General features: G+C 52.7%; 1 protein-coding gene across 4 annotated transcripts in view; it reads right to left on the bottom strand.

Annotated features, from left to right (window-relative positions):
• Window positions 1-4,205: 4,205 nt before the first annotated feature.
• Window positions 4,206-18,910, bottom strand: part of SLC37A2 (solute carrier family 37 member 2) — a 33,776-nt gene continuing 19,071 nt past the window's right edge. For 3 of the 4 annotated variants that reach the window (XM_042904625.1, XM_042904623.1, XM_042904626.1), the window contains 17 exons: window positions 17,791-17,872; window positions 17,243-17,336; window positions 17,033-17,111; window positions 15,189-15,324; window positions 14,692-14,768; window positions 13,610-13,776; window positions 12,968-13,011; window positions 12,506-12,658; window positions 12,072-12,162; window positions 10,673-10,735; window positions 10,273-10,358; window positions 9,713-9,761; window positions 9,433-9,506; window positions 9,073-9,151; window positions 8,832-8,929; window positions 8,479-8,543; window positions 4,206-6,723 (listed from right to left, as the gene is read on the bottom strand). In XM_042904625.1, coding sequence (XP_042760559.1) covers window positions 6,708-6,723; window positions 8,479-8,543; window positions 8,832-8,929; window positions 9,073-9,151; window positions 9,433-9,506; window positions 9,713-9,761; window positions 10,273-10,358; window positions 10,673-10,735; window positions 12,072-12,162; window positions 12,506-12,658; window positions 12,968-13,011; window positions 13,610-13,776; window positions 14,692-14,768; window positions 15,189-15,324; window positions 17,033-17,111; window positions 17,243-17,336; window positions 17,791-17,820 — 1,401 coding nt within the window. In that variant the 5' untranslated portion in view covers window positions 17,821-17,872 and the 3' untranslated portion in view covers window positions 4,206-6,707. The remainder of the gene's footprint in view (window positions 6,724-8,478; window positions 8,544-8,831; window positions 8,930-9,072; window positions 9,152-9,432; window positions 9,507-9,712; window positions 9,762-10,272; window positions 10,359-10,672; window positions 10,736-12,071; window positions 12,163-12,505; window positions 12,659-12,967; window positions 13,012-13,609; window positions 13,777-14,691; window positions 14,769-15,188; window positions 15,325-17,032; window positions 17,112-17,242; window positions 17,337-17,790; window positions 17,873-18,910) is intronic. The other variant, XM_042904624.1, reaches the window with a different exon arrangement.

Raw genomic sequence — 18,910 nt, 5'->3', positions numbered from 1 at the left:
GGGGGCTAAGTTCTAAGTTAAAAGAGGAGAGAATGGGTGACTTTTGGGAGTCATGGGCTGGTGAGGGCCAGATATATTTATTTCTGCATTTGAACTGTATCTTATTCAGTTCAGAAAACCTTTGCAGATAAGGCTTTGCCATAGAACCATTCAAAGGAAATCATCTCTTCATCTAGCCTAGGGCCCACAGGTAAGGAAAGAAGAAATATCCCTCCAACCAGATTGGAGGGGAGAAAGGAGAATGCAAACATATGGAGGGAAGTTGGGCAAGCTGGGAGTCAGGCTTTGTCCTCCTCTCTGAACACTTGCACTGAAGCTTCCAGATACCTGTGAGTCTCTGTGCAGAGACATTGAACCAGCCCAAGTGGAGCACGGACTCCTAACAAGCACGGGCTGCCATTTGTCACCTCCTGAGAGACTTGCTGACAGATCAAATCTGGGAAAACTTGTAGATCTTGACCTTGAATCATCCTTTTTTATTCCCAAACAAAGGTGTCCAACTTTGAGATCAATGGATAATAGCTATGAAGTTTTGGGTGACTGCTTACACAGGGAAAAATGTGTGAAGGTTGGAAACTAAATCCCTTCCCAAATACCACGGCTACCTAATGCGTGTGTGTGTGTGTGTGTGTGTGTGTGTGTGTGTGTGTGTGTTTTGCACAGATATAAATGACAGGGGAAAAAATATATACTTTGTACAAAGTATTTTAGGTTGGCCTGCCTCCTATAGATCCCAAATCCGTAACTACCAAGTGTGGGGAAATGATAGATTACTCTCTACCTTCATGCTCAGAGCAGTCGTGGCCAACCCCCTGTGTGTGGGATAAGAAGTAGAAGGCTGAAACGTGAATTTCACTGAGAGTTCTACATGGGCCACCCCTACAATGTCTAATATGGCACCCCTTGTGCCCACTGCCTTCCTAGAGACAGGGCTTAGAGGTCATCTTAATGTCCCATTCATCATTCTTTGATCAATGGCCTTAGAGCAGGTTGTGCTATGCTGTTCCTTACCCAGAGGGGATCCTGTAGCCGAGAGACTTGTGGTGATCCCCACTGTTTACAAGTTGGAGAGGGAGAGCAAATCAAGTGTTCCACATAAAAAGTAGATGATTTCATAGCCTCTTAAAATTGTATCCTGACAAAAGCTAAATTAGCTAAAATTGTAACCTGACAAAAGTGATGCCACACTACCCCACAATGGAGACATTGATCTAGTCTGCTAGGTGGTGCTGTGTGATATATGTTAGAAGTCCCTCAAGCCCCCAAAACACACCTCCTAGGTCATTTTTTGACAAGTTCCTTAAATCTCTCATTTATAAAAATGGGAGTAATATTAGCATTCTTTACTGACACATGGTATCAGCTATTTGATCTAAAAATTCATCAAAATTATTGTACCAATGTTCAGGTATGAGAGAATGCATAGCCATTCAGTCATGCTTCATCCAGCATGCACTGCCATTCATTCAATATCTACTGTGTACCTGTTGGGTATAAAGCATCAGTCCTGGTGGGATAGACTAGCCTAAGAAGTAGCCTCTGAGCTGTCTAGCTGTCTTCCTAACCATTCCTGGATAAAAGCTGCCAAATTATTTTTTAATGTATTTATTCTTATTTTTTAAAAATTTTTTTTAACATTTATTTATTTTTGAGACAGAGAGAGACAGAGCATGAACGGGGGAGGGTCAGAGAGAGGGAGACACAGAATCGGAAACAGGCTCCAGGCTCCGAGCCATCAGCACAGAGCCCGACGCGGGGCTTGAACTCACTGACCGCGAGATCATGACCTGAGCGGAAGTCGGCCGCCCAACCGACTGAGCCACCCAGGCGCCCCAATGTTTTTATTCTAACGTAAAGCAATCCATGTCTTGTTCTAGAACTTCTCTAAGACATAAACTGTTCCATCAACCATTTCGTTGCTGCTTCAGTTGAAGAATTTTTATTTTACTTTGATTTTTATTCAACATGTAAAGAAACCTGCTGCAATTATTTTACGGAAGAACAACAGGCAGAGAGGTGAAAGGGATTTTAAAAGTTTCCCTAGTTAGTGGGGCTCAAACTTGACATGGGGATTCCTGACATCTCCCTCTTCAGATAACTTAAAGATCATTTTTGGCTGCCAAACAACTCCTTGTTTCTACATTGGTTAATATTATTTTTTTTAGCTCTTGGTACCCATCTTTTCCCTAACCCGTGTCTAAAAAAGGTAAAACTTTCATTAAAGAATCTCTAGTTAACATCTACCGTACGAATAATAAATATTTTGTCATAACTTCTTGGCTTAAACCTTTAAGTATTTGGCTGTTGTCACATAGGAGCAAGTTTCCAGATGTGGAAACGGTATGGAAATGAAGTGTTGATTATCCTCACAGGAGCACAAAAAGTCAAGGTTGGACAGGATTTCATAGTTCATAGGGTTCAATCTTTATTCTCTGTTTCCATCCCAATGCTTGGAAATATTCTATTCCTCACAGGCTGAAATCACAATTTTCATTATATTTACCAAATGTGTTCTAAGCATTTTCCTAAATGCTTTGTAAATATTAAGTCATCCTCATAAGCAACCCTATGAGGTAGGTACTCTTACTATCCCCATTACACAGATGGGGACAGGGTACAGAGTGGTGAGGTGATTTGCTTGAGGTCACTTAGCTCAAGGTTAAATAGGAGTCAGGATTTCAAATCAGATGGTTTGGCTCCAGTCTAAGCTTTTACATACTTTATATTACACTATCTTGCTCCATAAAATAAAAATAAAGAAAAACGAGGGACCAAGGTCAAGTGATGTAAATCCAGTTGATAGAAATACCAAAAAAGCAGCAACTGAGTCTAGTGGAAAACCCAGAATCTTAAGATTGGGCAAGAGTCCGAGACAAAGAGACAAAAGCTACATAGGACCTCACAGACAAGTGCTCTCATCCACCCTGTGTTTTTGGTGGGTCTTTGCCCTGTTGGACTTGGCTCCTCAGTGGCTGAGAGAGAGATTCAGTGGAGCAGCCCATAGATGGAGTTTTCAAGGACACACACAGCCATCTCTCTCTTAAGCACGGTCCACTGGAATGTTTGATACTTGGGTTGGTTTTCAGAAGCGCCACTGGAAGAATCAAAGCCACAAACCAAGAATGTACTTGTTTCTTGATCTCTCTTTCTAACATCATTATTGGTGGTTGCTGTTTACTCAAGGAAAAAAGTTTCCAGAACCCCAGCCCCCAACCCCACCGCAACACACACCCTTCTTGTCTCAGTTTCTTGGGACCGAAGAAATGACAGGGATCAAAATCTGGGCCCAACACCACAAAACAAGAAAGTTTCTTTTTCTGGTATTCATCACATCATGTTGGGAATCCTGAAGAATGTGCATTTAGTACAGGCCCTGCCTTCAGAAGCACTCAGGGTAGTTAACGTGGGTAGCGTTTATGCTGTACCTAAATGCTACATAGCCATCCCCTCCACTTGTTTTCTTTTAATCTTTGGGGATTTCTTTGGTTTTTCTGTCTTCAAATTGATGTCCCAGTTTTACACTGGGAACACGTAATAACTTCCTACTGCTGTAGTAACAAATTACCACCAACTTGGCAGTTTCGAAGAATACAGATTTATTATTGTACAGTTTGGGAGATCAGAAATCTGAAGTAGGTTTCACGAGGCTAATATAAAGGTTTTGGAGGCTCTCGGGGAGAATCCCATTTCCTTTCCTTTTCTAGTGTCTAGAGGCTGCCCACACTCCTGCACCAGTATACCCTTCTCTGTCTTCAGAGCCAGCATCTTCTAATCCGACGACACTCCTGCCTGCCTCTTTGATTGATTAAGGAGCGCACCCTGATAATCCAGCATAGTCTCCCCATCTCATGGTCCTTAATCACATCTGCGCTTTACATATTCGCGGGCCCGGAATTAGGCTGTGAGCATCTTTGGGGGCAGGGGCATTGTTCTGCCGGCCACAGACTATCAGGCCCCACCCTCCATGTCTAAGGATCGCTTCCTTCCACCCTCCCCACCTCACTGCCCCCTTATCTCCAGGAGCACTCTCTGGTCCCCAGGGCCCCCACCCCACACCCATGATGTGTTGAGTCTCCTTTCCCCCAACTTCAGTCTTGCTGAAAGCCTCAGAGTGGCAAGGGTTCCCTTTCTTTTCATTACTTCTTTCCCGCACCCCCCCCAACCACACACCACCCCAGCCTCCCGATGGCTCTCTAAAGGAGAAATGCAAAGAGTTATTGCTTTTTAATTACAAGTGCTATTGTAACATCTATAAGGAAGAACACTTTAAGCTTAATTGAGACCAAATGTGAAGTTAAATTAAATGAATAACTAATTAACGTAATGCTCCTGCATTAGCCCCAAGTGAGTGCTGAGGCCCAGAGAGAAAGCAGGTAGCAGGCTTGCGGGGGAACGGGTCCGAGCACAGAGCTGAAGCAGGGCAGGGAACCTGGGACCTGGGAGACGAGGGCAGAGGGACAGATCTCAGGGCTGGGGTTTTTCCACCTTTGGGGTTTCCCCCAAACTCCCTCCCACAGCCCAAGTCCTCATTTCTGAGCCAGGCGTTGAGCTCCACAAGCCTTCTGCTGATCGCGGGTGCCATGCCTACCCTGGGCCCAGGCACCAGCTGGCACCTCTTGTTTCTTTTCCAGTCCCCATGCTGCACTTGTAGGGGCTTGCTCTATATTGGCATTAACTCCCTTCCTCTTCCAGGTCCCCTCCAGACCTCATCAAACTGACCACCTGCCCAAGTCCCAGGCATTCCTCCTTCTGACACCTTACACATTCTTTCCTCCTGCCCCGGGATCACCCACCCTCCGGCCCCTCTCCCTTCAGGCATAGGGAGGGATGTCTCCGCTCCAGTCACTACCTCCAGTGTTTTTCTCCTATTGTTTTCATACATCTCACCCCTCCCCCAGACAAGCTCCTGGGTTGGGGGGGAGTGTGTTGACAACTGACTCCTCTCCCTTCACACCAGTCCTTCGAGGTAGGCAATTTTCTCTCCATGAGGACACAGGCTTAAAGGTAGCCAGTGGTGGGGCCAGGGAAGCGGAAGTCCCCCACCACCAGAGGAGGTCTCCCAGGACTCCTACCCCGACCTGGTGCAGTGGAAAGAAGGCCGAAAGTTGGCTAACGAAGCACCCTCTGCTCCCGCCTCCCCATCTGGAAGCAGGACCGGTGTGTGGCCCATGCCAGGCTTTGCCGGGGGATGGTGGCACCATCTAGCGTCTGCTCTGAAAGAAGCATCTGAGAATGCTGGACGTAAGGCCTGGCCCTGGGGCTCCCGAGGACAAGGTCCCTGACTGGCTCCAAGTCAGGGTGAGCGGCAGGCAAGTCGAAGGCTTACCGGTGTGTCACCGCAGCAGTGGGCGCCACCTCAGTGCTGCCCTGGCCCAGGTGTCCCAGTGAATGTGACAGCTGTACCTGGTATGTGGCTCCAGCTCCCCATTTGACTGGCGGGTCATCAGTGTGGCCATGAGCATCTCCCCAGGGAATGCCCGCTGTAAGCAGCCCCAGTACACGAACCCCGTGGTCCCGGGACCCCAACAACCCATGCGACTGGGCCAGGCCCTAATAAGGGCGAGCACAGGCACAGTGGGCAACAGGAATCTGTACTGTGCTGATGGGTGGCTCCGGAGGACAGGGAGAAATGCCAAGAGCCGGCCTGGCAGGCAGCATTCCAGGATTGGGGCGGGGGGGCGGGGGGCCTGGGATAAGTACATGGGGAACATGGGGGAGAAAAGGCAGGCTGCAGAGAGCTCCAGGCATCTACACATGTGACAGCTGCGGGAATGAACCACGCAGCCTTCTTTCCTGCTAGTCTCGTCGCGCTGGTGCCTGTGCTCAGGGCAGAAGTCCTTGCTCTGTGTCCACCGTCTGCTCCGTTCCTGGAGTAGGGCTAGCAAGCAGTGAGCACTCTGCAACTACCATCCACACGCTGGTGTTTTCAGTCATGCCTCCCTCCCTCCCCAGCACTGCACTGGTGTTTGCTCTTCCCCTGGGGACGCAGAGGGCTGGCAGGAGACTGAGGCAAGGGAGGCCTTCACTCTCCAGGGCGGCGCAGGCCCAGGCCCAAGCCCAAGAGTGATGCCTCCCTAACTTTTGCACCATTGGCACCTCCCTTGCGTCTCCCTAGTCCTGGCCCCAGAGGATATAGCAGTAACACTTTAATCGACTCAGGTCAGGAGTTAGAGACAGAATCAAATGCAAGGGAGAAGAGGTTCCAACGTGGGGGAATACACGAGAAAACCGGCTGGTGGATGAAGAAGCCAAGTGAGGCTGGGCAGCTCCGAAACAGGGTCAGAAACCCACCGACAGGTACAGGCTGGTCACAGAGGTTCAAACTGAACACGGGAAGGAGAACACACCTTTGCCAAGCCTTGGTCCATGTCAACCCTCTGCCTTCGGTCTTGGAATCTGAACAAGCTAGAGTCTGAGCATATCCTCCCCTTAGCAAGCTGGAGACACCACTCAGCTCTGATCCCCATCCTTTCTGCTTGCGGCTTCCAGAGCGCAGGCCCTTGAGTCTTCCATTCCCCATGTTGGCGGTCCCTTCCCATGGAGAATCGCCTAGCCCCTTAGCAGCCCTGTGGGCTGGCTGGTGTTAGGTCAAGAGGCTTCCATCAGCCATCGCTGGCAGTTTCCATAGTCTTGCCCCCGGTGGCGGGAGGGGGAGAGCTCTTTGGGAATCAGCTGGGGCCCTCCGTGCCTCTCTTCCAATCAAGGCCTCATATTTCTTTATACCTGCAGGAGAGAGGGGCAGTGGAAGAGAAAGTGAGGCACAGGTTAATAAGCCAATGGTCGGAGCAGGGAAGATGGGTTTGTAGGGTCCCTTAATAATTGCCTCTCATCCCTATTCTCTACCATTAGGGAGCCCTCTCACCTCTTCAGCAAGCCAGGATAATAGCAAAAACCTTACAATGTTTGTACCGCATCTGACAGTTTTACAAAGCAGTATCACATATCCCGTCTCATCGCAGCCTCCTATCGATCTTGTCGGGTATTTAGGGATAAGCATCTCCATGTTATACACATAAGGATGTGGAGGCTCAGAGGATACGCCCAAGGTCTTATAAATGAAAGTGAGCAGAGAAGTCAGGATTGCCCAGGGATTTCTGGTTCTAGGCCCAGTGCTCCCTTTACCCTAGTACGTTCCTCCGCTCCCCCACACACTGGCCTTCTGCAGACAAGGCCCAGCCTAGGATGGCAGCAGTACAGAGCAAAGCAGACTCTGCTGGGACAAGCTGAAGGCCTTAGGCACATTCCATGAGTTCTGAGCCTCTCATCGAGAGATCAGAGAACCAACCTCACGGTTGCTGAGAGATAAGTGGGGATGTCTGAAGTCAGACTCAGTTTCAGGCACAGAGCAGATGCTTACCAAGTATTCATCCCCCTTTCCTGCTTCCTTCTTCCTCTCCCAGCCTCCCCTCAGCCTGGCCTGGGGAAGGCAGAAGGGAGGAGCACCGATCCCCTGCCCCTTCCTCCAGGGCAGGCAGATAGATACTCTGCTAATGCCTCCTGCTCTCAGTTCCTCTCCCCCTGAACCTGGAAGATGCCATCCTTAAGTGGGAGTGCTTCCCCAGAGACGATGCTGGTCACCATGACCCCAGGGGCTTCTTCCACACATTTACCATCTAGGACCAGGTCCACGGCTCTGGCCAGCTCATTAGCCAGAGCCTCCTGCTCAAAAGGAGAGCCAGAAAGGCCAGAGAGAGCATTACCCTCAGCACCAGCACACGGCCCAACCTCTTGCTGCCTCTGCCTCAGCCACTAGCCTATCTGTGCGGCCTCCACACCCGCCACCACTGGGCAGTACAAAGAGAACACACCAGGCCAGCCACCGAGACTTGATCGGAATTTTCTCCCAGAGGCTTTGATTGATAGTTGCTTTTTTCTGTACACCCCAGGCAGAGGGGCCAGATGATCTCGGTTTCTGAACTTCAGGAGGTACGTACGGCTCAGAGTCCGAGTTCAGAGGGAAAACTATTTCCCTGGATCCTGCCTCTGTCCTCGGGGTACATCCAAAGCCCTAAGGAGAGGAGTCTGCCAACCTCTGTGGCAGCTCAGGCTCCTTAGGAAACAGATCCCAAGCACCATGCTCTGCTCGGGGAGAGAGTCTTTGGAGTTGGCCCCCAAGAAAAACAAAAAGGAAGTTGGAAAAATCACAGTGGAGGAGAGAGGATTTGCATGCAGGCCCCATTCTAATGGCACATTAGTCACCGACTTGAAGAAAATACTCACAAAAGTCATGGGACTTGAGGAAAATACTATCGCGGGTGGGTTAGGGCCAGACTAGAGCTATGGAGACATATGGGGACAACAGAGGACACATTAGCAGGGTTGGGGGTAGGGGTGGGGGGGCCACGGAGCACATCCAGGGTCTGGCTCCACTCTGGGCTACAGGTGGACTCAGACTGGGTGCTGAGCACCAGAGCACCGGTTTTAATGCCCACAAGAGGTAAGGTTGGGGATACAGCTATAGCTGTCTGGAGGACTCACCCTCTGTCTCTGCCCAGGGATGACTTCCAGGCTAGGATCTCTTTGTACACCAACCGGCAGAGGAGCTGTGGGGAGTTCGAGTACCCAAGGGAAGGGAGGGAAATATTAGCAATGAACACATGGTTAGTCCCCAGTGCTAGGTGACCAGGGGGCTGGCAGGAAGGAAGGGTATGGGCACAGTTTCACCTGGCAGGGGCTCACTCATGGGAGGAAAGTGGTTCTGAGTGAAAGGCAGCTGTTCTCATGTTCCAGAGCCCCTCACGGCCAACGATTTGGACCTCCCGGGTTCTAGCCTGGCAGGACAGGACATTCACTCCCACCAGTGCCCATGTGTGTACCCCAAGAACTCGTACCAAGCAGGCCAGGATGTCGGCAGAGATGAGCATGTAGAAGACATTGTTCCAGCCTGTGGGTGAAATAAGGCCAGCCAGGAGGGGCCCCAGAGCCGCACCTGCAAAGAACACAATGTCAGAGAAGGGAACCCAACAAGGGGCCCTGAACCTCCCTGCCCACCTGTGGGCAGCATTCTGAGAAATGTGCTAAAAACAAGGCTCAGGGCTCAGCTGCCAGGAGCCAAAAGCTAGAGTCACAGACCTATGGACCCAGTGCCGTCGATGATGGCCGTGACGGTGGAGAGTGCCTTTGCGTTGCCTTTCAGGCTCTGGTGAGTTCCCTGGGGAGAGAGAATGGAGCGGGGAGGCCCAAATGGAGAGGCAGCACCAGGCAGGACCTGGGCTGGGAGTGGGCTAACTTGGGGAAAGGCAGCAATTGGGCTTGGAGTTGAGAGAAAAGGCCAGGGGCCGATGGCAGATTCTGAAGGACTTTGAAGATCTCATATGCCAGGATCTCTGTGCACTGGGAGGGGGTAGGGATGTTGAGAAATGGATCTGGAGCCCCCAGGCCCTGACCAAGCCCCCAGAGTCGTCCCCGGCCCCAGGGGGGCAGCCCGCTTACCAGGTCAGCAGAGACTGCAGTGGTGATGAGCGCATAAGGGCCATTGACCAAGGCCCCACAGATGATCAGCATTACTGAGGCAGTAACAGAGACAGCTGGTTAGGGATGAGGGACCGCCATCAGCCCCAGCCCCAAAGAAGGTGAGACCACCCCCTCCAGACATCAGGCTGAGAACCTCCACTTCCCTGTGCCTCCCACCGATGTCCCCAAGCCAGCTTCCTGGGGTCCCCAATGCAATGCTTTTCCTGTGGGCTGCCAGGACTTGAATTCACGCCCTCACCTATGGAGTTGATAATCCCACTCTGACCAATGAAGTTATACAGGAACATCTGGGAGGGGACAGGGGAGAGACAGTCACGCCCAGGCTTCCCCATGGGCTGCCTGGGTTAGATGGAGCCCAGAAGTCTGGCACACTCTCTCCTGCCAGGGAACCTCAGAGGTCACCTTACTCCTTTTCTTTCTCGAACCCAGACCTCTTGGTCTTTAAATGTCCCAGGGATGGAGGTCCAACACATGGTAATATACTGTTGCCCCTTTTTTCACAAAGATTTCTCTCTTACCTAACCTTAATTTCCTATACTCTCCTTGACCAAGAACTTTAGCAGCTGGCCTCCCCTTTCTCTACCAAGACCAAGTCGTCGTTAATCCCTTTCCAAAATTCTCATTCCAAATCTCTTTCCTGTGTTCACGCTGGCTTCTCCCCCGCCCCTGGGTGTGCACAAGGATGGACACACACGCAAAGAGACAGGCGTGTGCATAAATGCCCGGGTGTGCACACATTTCAACAGCCCGCACGAGTCCACGTGAGCACATGTGCTTCACTCTTGAGGTTATACACACCATGGGGGCAGCCAAGATCAGCATGATGCAGCAGGTGGTGGCCCTGCCATTGGTGTAGTCAGAGATGAGCCCCGCCATGATGCCGCCTAGAACACAAACCAACTCACACGTTGCTGCCCCAGGTATGGCCACAGCCTCCCACTACATGGCACCCCAAGCTTTGCCCCATCCTCTACCCGGTGCTAGCTTGGGCATCCAGAACCAACAGAGCTTCCCCCTCTCAAGCCCTCCTGGCACCCATTGCTCATGAGAAGATCAAACTCAAGAGCCAACTTTCTTAGGGCCACCCAACTGGGCAGGAGCTGCCCAGGTCATGTCGCATTGGCCCTGTTCTGTCCTTCTGCACCCCCACAAGAGAAAAGGAGAATGAAGCCTGAGGCAGAACAGGGAAGGGCCTTACCCATGATGCCACCAACATCGAAGAGGGTAGACAGGTCCCCAGCCTGTTTGGCATTGAAATGAGCTATGCAAAATACAAACATGTAGTCAGACCTGGGGGCTCGGAGCAAACGTCCTGGAGTGCCACTGCCATAAGAACCCCTATAGAGCACCTGATTCGGTCCACTTCCTCCTTTTTCAGATGAAGGAGTGAAGACTCACGGGGAAGTCATTGGCCAGGGTCACAAGTAAATTTGCAGCACTTTTGGACTGGATACCCTTTCTGCCCCTCCATCCCATCCTGTAATTCCTTCTCCCCCTGCAGGTTGGCCTTGACCCCTTGGAAAAGCCTTCCCCTGAAAGCACTGGGATCTGGCCCATAAGAACCCTGTCCCACTGGGCCACTTTTACCCTGGGGACACAACTCTCACTGAGCCGCAGCTCAACCAGCCACATTCCTGCTCTGCTCCTGAACAACCGGCCTCCTCTGCCAGGAGCCTTCCCACCCATTTGAGGCCTCTGCTAATAAACAGAGCCAGGAAGGAGACTCACAGGCAAATGGGGACCTCAGGTCTTAGCCCTTGTCCTAGGATTAGAAAAAGGAATGTCCAGAAGCTTGAGTTGTAGCTTAACCCTCAAGGTTGACTCATACAAGGCCACAAAACAAAGAGTCACAGTGTCCACGGAGCCACCCTGATGCTCTACTTCTATCTTTGAGAGAGGCCCTATGACAGGGCTGTTGGGCAAGATATGAGCTGGGATTTGGCCTTGCATAATCTGGCCTTGCAGCATCCCGTTCAGAGCAAGTACGGTGCATGTAAAGCAGCCTTGGCCCTCCCACAGGGCTTGGAGGGAGCAGCAAAGCCCTGGAGCAGAGGGCCTCAGCCCTGCAGGGCTCTGCGGTCAGGGGCGGGGGAGAGGGGGCCCAGAGGAGGGCAGTGCAGCTGACCCAGGCACAAGCCATCCATCCCAGGAGGCTCCCGGCAGCCCCTGGGGTGAGAAGAGCAGGCGGTGGGTAGCTCACTAGGCCCTCTTCCTGGGGTTTGGGGAGGCATTCAAAGGCAGATCCTTCTTAGCACCATCTATCCACTCATCTGGGAGCCAAGCAGGCCTGAGGTGGGTGCTCCTGTACTTAAGGCTAGAGAAGTTAGGCAGGATTACAGAATAAAACTTGGGTGTTCCTAATCTCCAAGGAGGAGAGGTGGCTGGCATTGGGGTCTCCGAGGCCGTGTACAAGGTCTAACTTCCTACTTAACCAAATTTTTTTTTAAGTCTCCTTTTGCCCTACGAGAGGTTCAGCAGACATCCTGCCCATACTCTGGAGTCACGCACATCCCATGACAGGTTTCCTCTCCCTGCCAAAGATGGCCTTGGCCTCCTCAGAGACCCCCCATCCTCACCTCTTCTTCCCCTTTACTTACCCACATTGAAGATGTAGAGGGGCAGCCAGTAGAGGAAGGTGTAACTGACCAGCTTGGCAAAGAGCAGACACAAAGAGAACTCGACCACACCCTGGAGAGCATAACAGAAGGCATGAGGGAAGAGATACAAGAGATCCCTGGCCCAGGGTAGCCCCAGGGGCTGGCTCAGCCCCCTAGGGCTGCCACCACCTAGCCACAAAGCAACCTCAAGTACACCTCCATCCAATCCCAGTAAAAGCGATGTGCCTATGCTCCAGTGCTGTGTCAAGGCAAGCCTCCCATGTTACTCCCCCCAAGTTGGCTATTCACCCTAAGCATCTCATGTAAAGAAATTCTGGAAGCCATAGGTCACCCCGAGCGTCCCCCCATCTCCTGACATCCAGCAGAGAAATCTAGAGAGCCTCTCTCTTCCCTCCGTCCCGCAAGCTTCTCACCGGGATCCGGAGCGCCCCGAGGAAGCTGATGGCGGCAGGCTGAGCGCTTGGCTCCTTGGAGCATCTGGCGGGGGTCTCCAGGCTGCTCTCCTTGTTAGTGTAGGGACCACTCCCAAGGTCCTCAGGGTTGTGCTGGTTCTCTTCCAACCCATCCTGAACAGAGATGAGCCCTTGCTGTGAGCACATTTGCGTACCGCCTCCCACCAGCTGGAGGTATAAGCCACGTGAGAGGTAGGGGTTCCCAGGCTGGAAGAGGTACGCGCCCCTCTCCTGGACTGAACTACCATCCGGCGAGGCCCAATCAGGCTGTCGGGGAGCCAACCTGAGGGCCTGACACTGAGCCCGTGAGGTAACCCACTGAGCTCGTGGGTGCACGAGCCCCTCCTCCAACTCCCTAGTCCCCTCTGGGACCTGTCTCTGAGGATGGATTGGCAACGTGGGGGTCGGGCTGGGGGCACTCACGCTCGTGTGGTGCTGAGGAGGCGTGCAGTCCACATCTTCGGGGTCTGAAAAAAACAACCCGCTAAGAAGCTTCCTGGCGGGCCAGCCCCCGCTCCCTAAGGTGGCCAGTCTACTTCCCAGCACGAGAGAGCCTGCAACCCAGGCTCGAGAGACATTCTAGGCCTGGCTCCCCTAACAACCACCTGGGTCACTACTGCCTTGTGGACTTCCGTTCCCTTGCTACAAAGTGGCCACCCTGCCCGGCCTAGCTCTGTCTCCGAAGGCTGTCAGGGAATGGGGAAGAGGACAGGGAATGGGGAAGAGGACAGCGGATGGGGAGTGTCCCGTCACCCCCACTCTCCCCTTCTCACACTTCAGAGTCAGCTGGCACTTGCCGAGCACAACTACAGGCCGTGCGTCCCAACTGCACGTCTCACTGACACCTTAACCAACCCCCAACCCTAGGAAGTAGATGCTATTATTCTTAATTTACAAATGAGGAAACTGAGGCCCAGAGAGGTTGTCTGTCCCGGGCCACATACAGGTCCTCCAGCTCCACGACCAGTAATCCTCCCCCTCGAGCCAGCTGCCTTCTCTCAGACCCCGAGAGGAGAAGTGGGAGGCTCAGTTCTGAGCCCTGTGGGGAGGGAGGGGTCCGCTCACATTCGATGAGGAAGAGGAAGGTGATGACACCCATAGCAGCGGTGATGATGCCAGGCACCACAAACGACAGGCCCCACTGCTCATTCACCCAGATGCCAGCGATCAGGGAGCCCAGGATGTTGCCCACAGACGTGTGTGAGTTCCAGATGCCCATGATAAGCCCCCGCCTGGAGGGGAGGGAGCAATGGCAGGGAAAGGAAGGGGAGGAGAGTAAATAAATAAATAAATAAATAAATAAATAAATAAATAAAAAATAAGTCAGAGAAGCACAGGGTTCATCACAACTGCCCTGGCCAAGTGCAAAACGCTGGCTGCCTCCAGCCTCCAAGCCCAAAGACAACCAGTCAGGGAGGAGGCGGAAGGCTTGCCTAGTGTCAAGCAAGTGACAGCAAGGCCTGGGGTCCTGCTCCCCTCTGCCAGCAACCAGAGGCAGCACACGTAGGGGCTTCCAGATGGAGCTCTCCCTGTCCTGAGGACATCAAGCCCCCCCACCCCCACCCCCACCCCCTTATTCTATGGCTGCTGGTCCTCCATCAGGGCCACTCTGCCTCCAGGGGACATTGGCAAAGTCTAGAGATTTTGCACTGGCCCAGCCCCAGGTGTGCTACTGGCATCTAGTGGGTAGGTGCTGCTAAACCCCCTACAGTGTGTCAGGTGGCCCCACAGCAAAGAATGATCCAGGCCCGAATGTCGGTAGGGCTGAGCTGGACAATCTCTCTGCTCTAAAGCAACATTTTTTTTTTTTTTTTGCACGAAAGCCAGTTCAAGTACAAAATAATAATAACAACAACAATAATAAAGTTTTAACAGTCTCCATTTTTATCTTCATGCAAGATGAGAATTTGTCTGTTATGAAGCGAAAGCATAACTAAGGTCGCCTGTTTTTATGGATTAAAACCTTATCAAGGAGCAAATCAGCACTGCTTTTTAGTCACCAAATGGAACTAAACGTGAAAGTCAGCAAGACAGACACAAGGTTCTAACCCTTCTCCTTGAAATTATACCGGGACCGTGAGTGACCTCCTCACTCCCCGCAGCCCTCCCAGGGTAACCCCCCTCTCCTCCTCCCTCGCCACACTCACTTCCCCTTCCCGAACCAGTTGCCAACGCAGGTCACCACAGAGGGCCAGCCTGTGGTCTGGACAAGCCCATTACAGATCTGCAGGGAGACCAGAAGTTAGTGGGACAGGCCTGGGCCGGGCAGCAAACTCCCAGCTCTGACCCCTCCCAGGCCAAGGGGCCTCCACGGCCCACACTGCAAGTGCCCTCTTCCCTCACACACACCCTAATGCCACAGGTTGGTTTCTCCTCTGGCCCAAGATCCTTCCCTGCAGAGACCGAGCCCCTCAGGCATCTCAGGGACCTCGGGGTAGTGCTCAGTGCAGACTTAGGGAGGATCTGTGTGATCCTGAGAAGTGGGAAGTAGGACCCCAAGGCTCAACAGAGGAGCACTGGGTTGTGAAGAAGTTATCCCCAGCCCAAATCTGCCACCACCTGGGGGTGTCTGGGAAGGACTAGCAGCCTCCGCAATCCTTCCCATGATGGAGCAGAGGTCTGAATGCAAGATGGAGGCTCGTACCTGGATGAGCACAAAGTACCAGAGCATGTGGATGTTCCAGAAATATCCTAGGCCAAAGAGCGAGGTGAAGAGGCCACTGAGCAGCATTCCAGCTGAAAGGTAATAACGGAGGGGGAGCCGCTCCCCAAAAATCCCGCTGGAGAAGAGAGAGTAGGATTTGTGGTTAGTCACCATCTGCACTCCTCACCTCTGCCACATACTTCCTCCCCCGCCACACCACTGACACAGCTCTGGCCCAGGTGACCACCAATGACCTCTGTGTTGCCTGCCACACGCCAGGGATGCTCTCCGGCCTCTGCTCACTGGACTTCCCTGCCTTAGCTGCCACTGCTGAACATGCTCCTTGAAGTGTCTCCGTGGCCTCCTCCCCTCGCTCCCCTCGGCTCACCACTGGACATTTACTTTCCCTGGGGCACAGTTTCCTGCATCAGTTTTATGGTTGTAACTACCACCTAGATATAAAATAGCTCCAACCACATATTTTCCATCCTGATCTCTCACCCTGCAGGATCACACCCAGGTGCCTTCTGGACATCTTAACTTGGGTACCCCCAAAACATCTGCAACTCAACACTCTGAACTCTCCCTCCTCCTTCCCCACTCAGTCCCTTGGCCTGAGCCCCTCTTCCGAGTGAGTGTGGTGAGTGAGTATCTTCTGAGTGAGCCCCTCTTCTGAGTGAGTATCTTGAGCCCCTCCAGCCAGAGACCATGGAGCTTCCTGCTTCCTGCCTCCCCTCCCATGCCTCGCAATTCAGCCTCCAAGACCCTACCTCTTAAATAGTTCTCCAGGACATCAGCTCTCTTCAGCTCTATTACTGCTGTTCTAACTCAACTTCTCAAAGCTCATCTGGGCCATTGTCAAATCTGTTCCTAAGTGTGAGTGAGCAGGCCTTCAGTCTCGTCCTCCATCTGTACTATCTTCCATCATGCCCAGAATGATCTGTCTGAAATATCTGGCTATATCCGAACATGACACCCCTGGGTACCACCTTCAATGGCTCTCCTGTGCCCGCATCTGGCACACAACAGCCTGGCTCTTCAGCCCCATCTCCTGCCACTGCTTCAAATTTTACTCTGTTATTAAAGCTCTTAGGAGTACACCCCCAGTCAGATCGTGCTGTTTCCCACCTGCCTTTCTTTGCCCATGCTAGTCCTTCTGCCCAGCTACTTCTCCACTGCTCTTCCTCAGTATCATCTCCTTCCAGAAGTCTTCCCTAACCCCTCTTCTCTAATCCCAGCTGGCATGAGGTGACTACCCCTGAGCCCCAGAGCGGCCTGTAGCCACCTCCCTCAGAGAGCCACCATACTGGTTTGTAACCAGCTGCTGATGAGTTAGGCACCTCCATTAGGCTGTGAGCCTTTGGAAAGCAGTACCCTACCTTTTCATCTTTGGTCCCTGGCAACAAACACCAGGATTGCTATGTAAAAGCCACGCTCGTTGGGCTAATTTAGGCCCAGGACAGGAGAGTGGTATTCCTTGCCATCTCTGTGTGCAGGGCTACCTTTGAAGGATCCCAGTTCAGGACAAGCCGTATTTGTCCAGCCACACCACCACCACTGTCATCTGAGAGAATAACCTCAGAAGGAGCATCCAGGAAAGACTTTCGAGGAAAAGAAGAGTCTGTCTGCCAGGTGACGGAGGAGGCCGGGTGACCATGGTAAGGAAATGAAGATGGCCAGGGGTTGGTGGTATGTGCCCAAGTCTTGGTCTCATTTCCACCTGGGGGGGCGGGGGGCATCGGCTTTTTCACTTCAACCCTGCTGCCCGCAGGTTCGTCAAGGGGAGGCAGCAGCTCTGATCCCCCCTGACTCGGGGACAGTCACAGGCTCTGCCAGTCTCTTACCTGATAAACATGCCGATGGCATAGGCCACAAGGAAGGCATTGTCCACAGCCCCCAGTAACTCCTTGTAGTTGTTCTTGTCTGAAAACAGATGGCAGAGACAGAAAGCTGGTGCTTGGCTGCCCCTGCAAGAAGTCCTTACCGGCACTGGACAAACTCTTCCTGGGGAGGGGAGCTGGGGAGTGGGGAAGAGCAACTTGCCCTGTTCGTACCAAAGGGAGCCCAGTCGCACCACGTAGTGTCGTTGAGACTGTGGCTGTCATTAATGGGCTTGATCAGCTCCGAGCAGTTCTGGTGCAGACGGCTCTGAAAAGGCAATAGGATGCGTGGGTCAGGGGTCATCAGCAAGCAATCTGCCTCCCCAACCACACCAGCACCACTGTCTCCCCACTGGGCTCCATGCTCCTTCGGCTGGCATGACATCCTGCCTACCGTGACTGGTTATAGGCCAAGTGGCCACATCAGGCCCTCAGTGAAGGGGAAGAGGAGTCTATGAGCAGAACCCATAGAGCCCAGGGTCCCTGCCCTCTCATTCCACCCACAGCCAGCAACACTGCTGTCAAAAGGAACACACAGGGAAAGTTCCATAGGAAGAACAACTACTGAGAATGGGGCGTGGCCATGGGAAGGGGTCATCTCCTGACTATGGTTGAAGGAATAAGGATGGTTATGGGCCAAGTTCCAGACCATTCTACCAGAGTTTATTTCCGCTGGGGCCCAGCATCTCCTGCATTCTTCCTTACCACCAGGCCAGCCTCACCTTGACAACACTGATGGGCTTCCTGGACATGTGATAACAGGTATAAATGAAGAAGGTGAGTAGCAGGATGAAGCCTCGGAACCTGCAGGAAAAGGCAGGCATCTGGGTCAGCAGGAAGTTGGCCTCAGCCAGAAGCTCAGACACGGTATCCCCACGGGACTTGCTCTGGCAACTCCAGGGCCTCAGCACCACCAACTCTCTACCTCCAGACAGTTCCTTGGACAGAGGCCAAGGGGAGGGTAGGAACAGATGCCCGGGGTCCAGGGCACTCAGGGAGCCCTATCTCTCTGGTCCCAACTCCTGAGGCTCTTCAGCAGAGCTGGCTCAGTACCAGCACCCTAGACAACACAAGTTACGCCTGCCCCTCCCCCCACCCCCAATTCTTGTCACCCCCCACACCTCTATTATCCTTTAACCTCGCCAAGGTCAGGACGCCTCTGTGTCTGCCTGTATGAGACATGGTGGCAGCGAAGTAGAATTGTTTTTAATAACAATACCAGAAATGGTGGGAGCAGGTGGGAGGCTGACACTGGAGAAGGTCTGTCTCTAAAGTGAGCTCAACTCCTCTCAACCCTTGAACACAGCAGAGACAGCACCTGCTGCAGTCCAGTTAGGGCAGTAGCCAAAAGTGGGAAATCTGGTGACACAATCCACATCCTCTTCCCAGGCCCGGTCTGGTCTATCCCACTGGACAGAAGGATCATTCTTTCCATCTGTGGCTCACACACCACATGTACCCTCTCCTACCCCCACTTCTCATCCCAAGGACCGGTCTGGAATGGAAAGAACAGTTCATCCAGGCACCACTGAAGTTTCCACCACACGCCCGGCCACTGCCCTTCTCCTGAGAGCCTGGGAAAAGGGCCTCGAGGTCCTCCTGAGTCAGCGTCTGCGCCCCTAGCAGAGCATCAGCTGAGCTGAGTCAGCCACCAGGAGCCAGGAAGTACTTGGAAAATAGACCTCAAAACGGACCCCCAACCCAGGAGAAAAGGCTAGACTTTAGGAAAGAGCCAGAGCCTTGGTTTATTCACGGTCTCATGGAGAAGGGTGGGGAAGGGTGGGAGGGGCCCTGAAGCCCTTTCCATCCCTCAGTTCCATGAACCCGAAGGGCAGGACACCG

This window comes from Panthera leo, chromosome D1 (assembly GCF_018350215.1).
Source record: "Panthera leo isolate Ple1 chromosome D1, P.leo_Ple1_pat1.1, whole genome shotgun sequence".
Taxonomy (NCBI): Eukaryota; Metazoa; Chordata; class Mammalia; order Carnivora; family Felidae; genus Panthera; species Panthera leo.
Note: the sequence above shows the minus strand (reverse complement) of the source record. Positions and strands in the feature narration are given on the sequence as shown.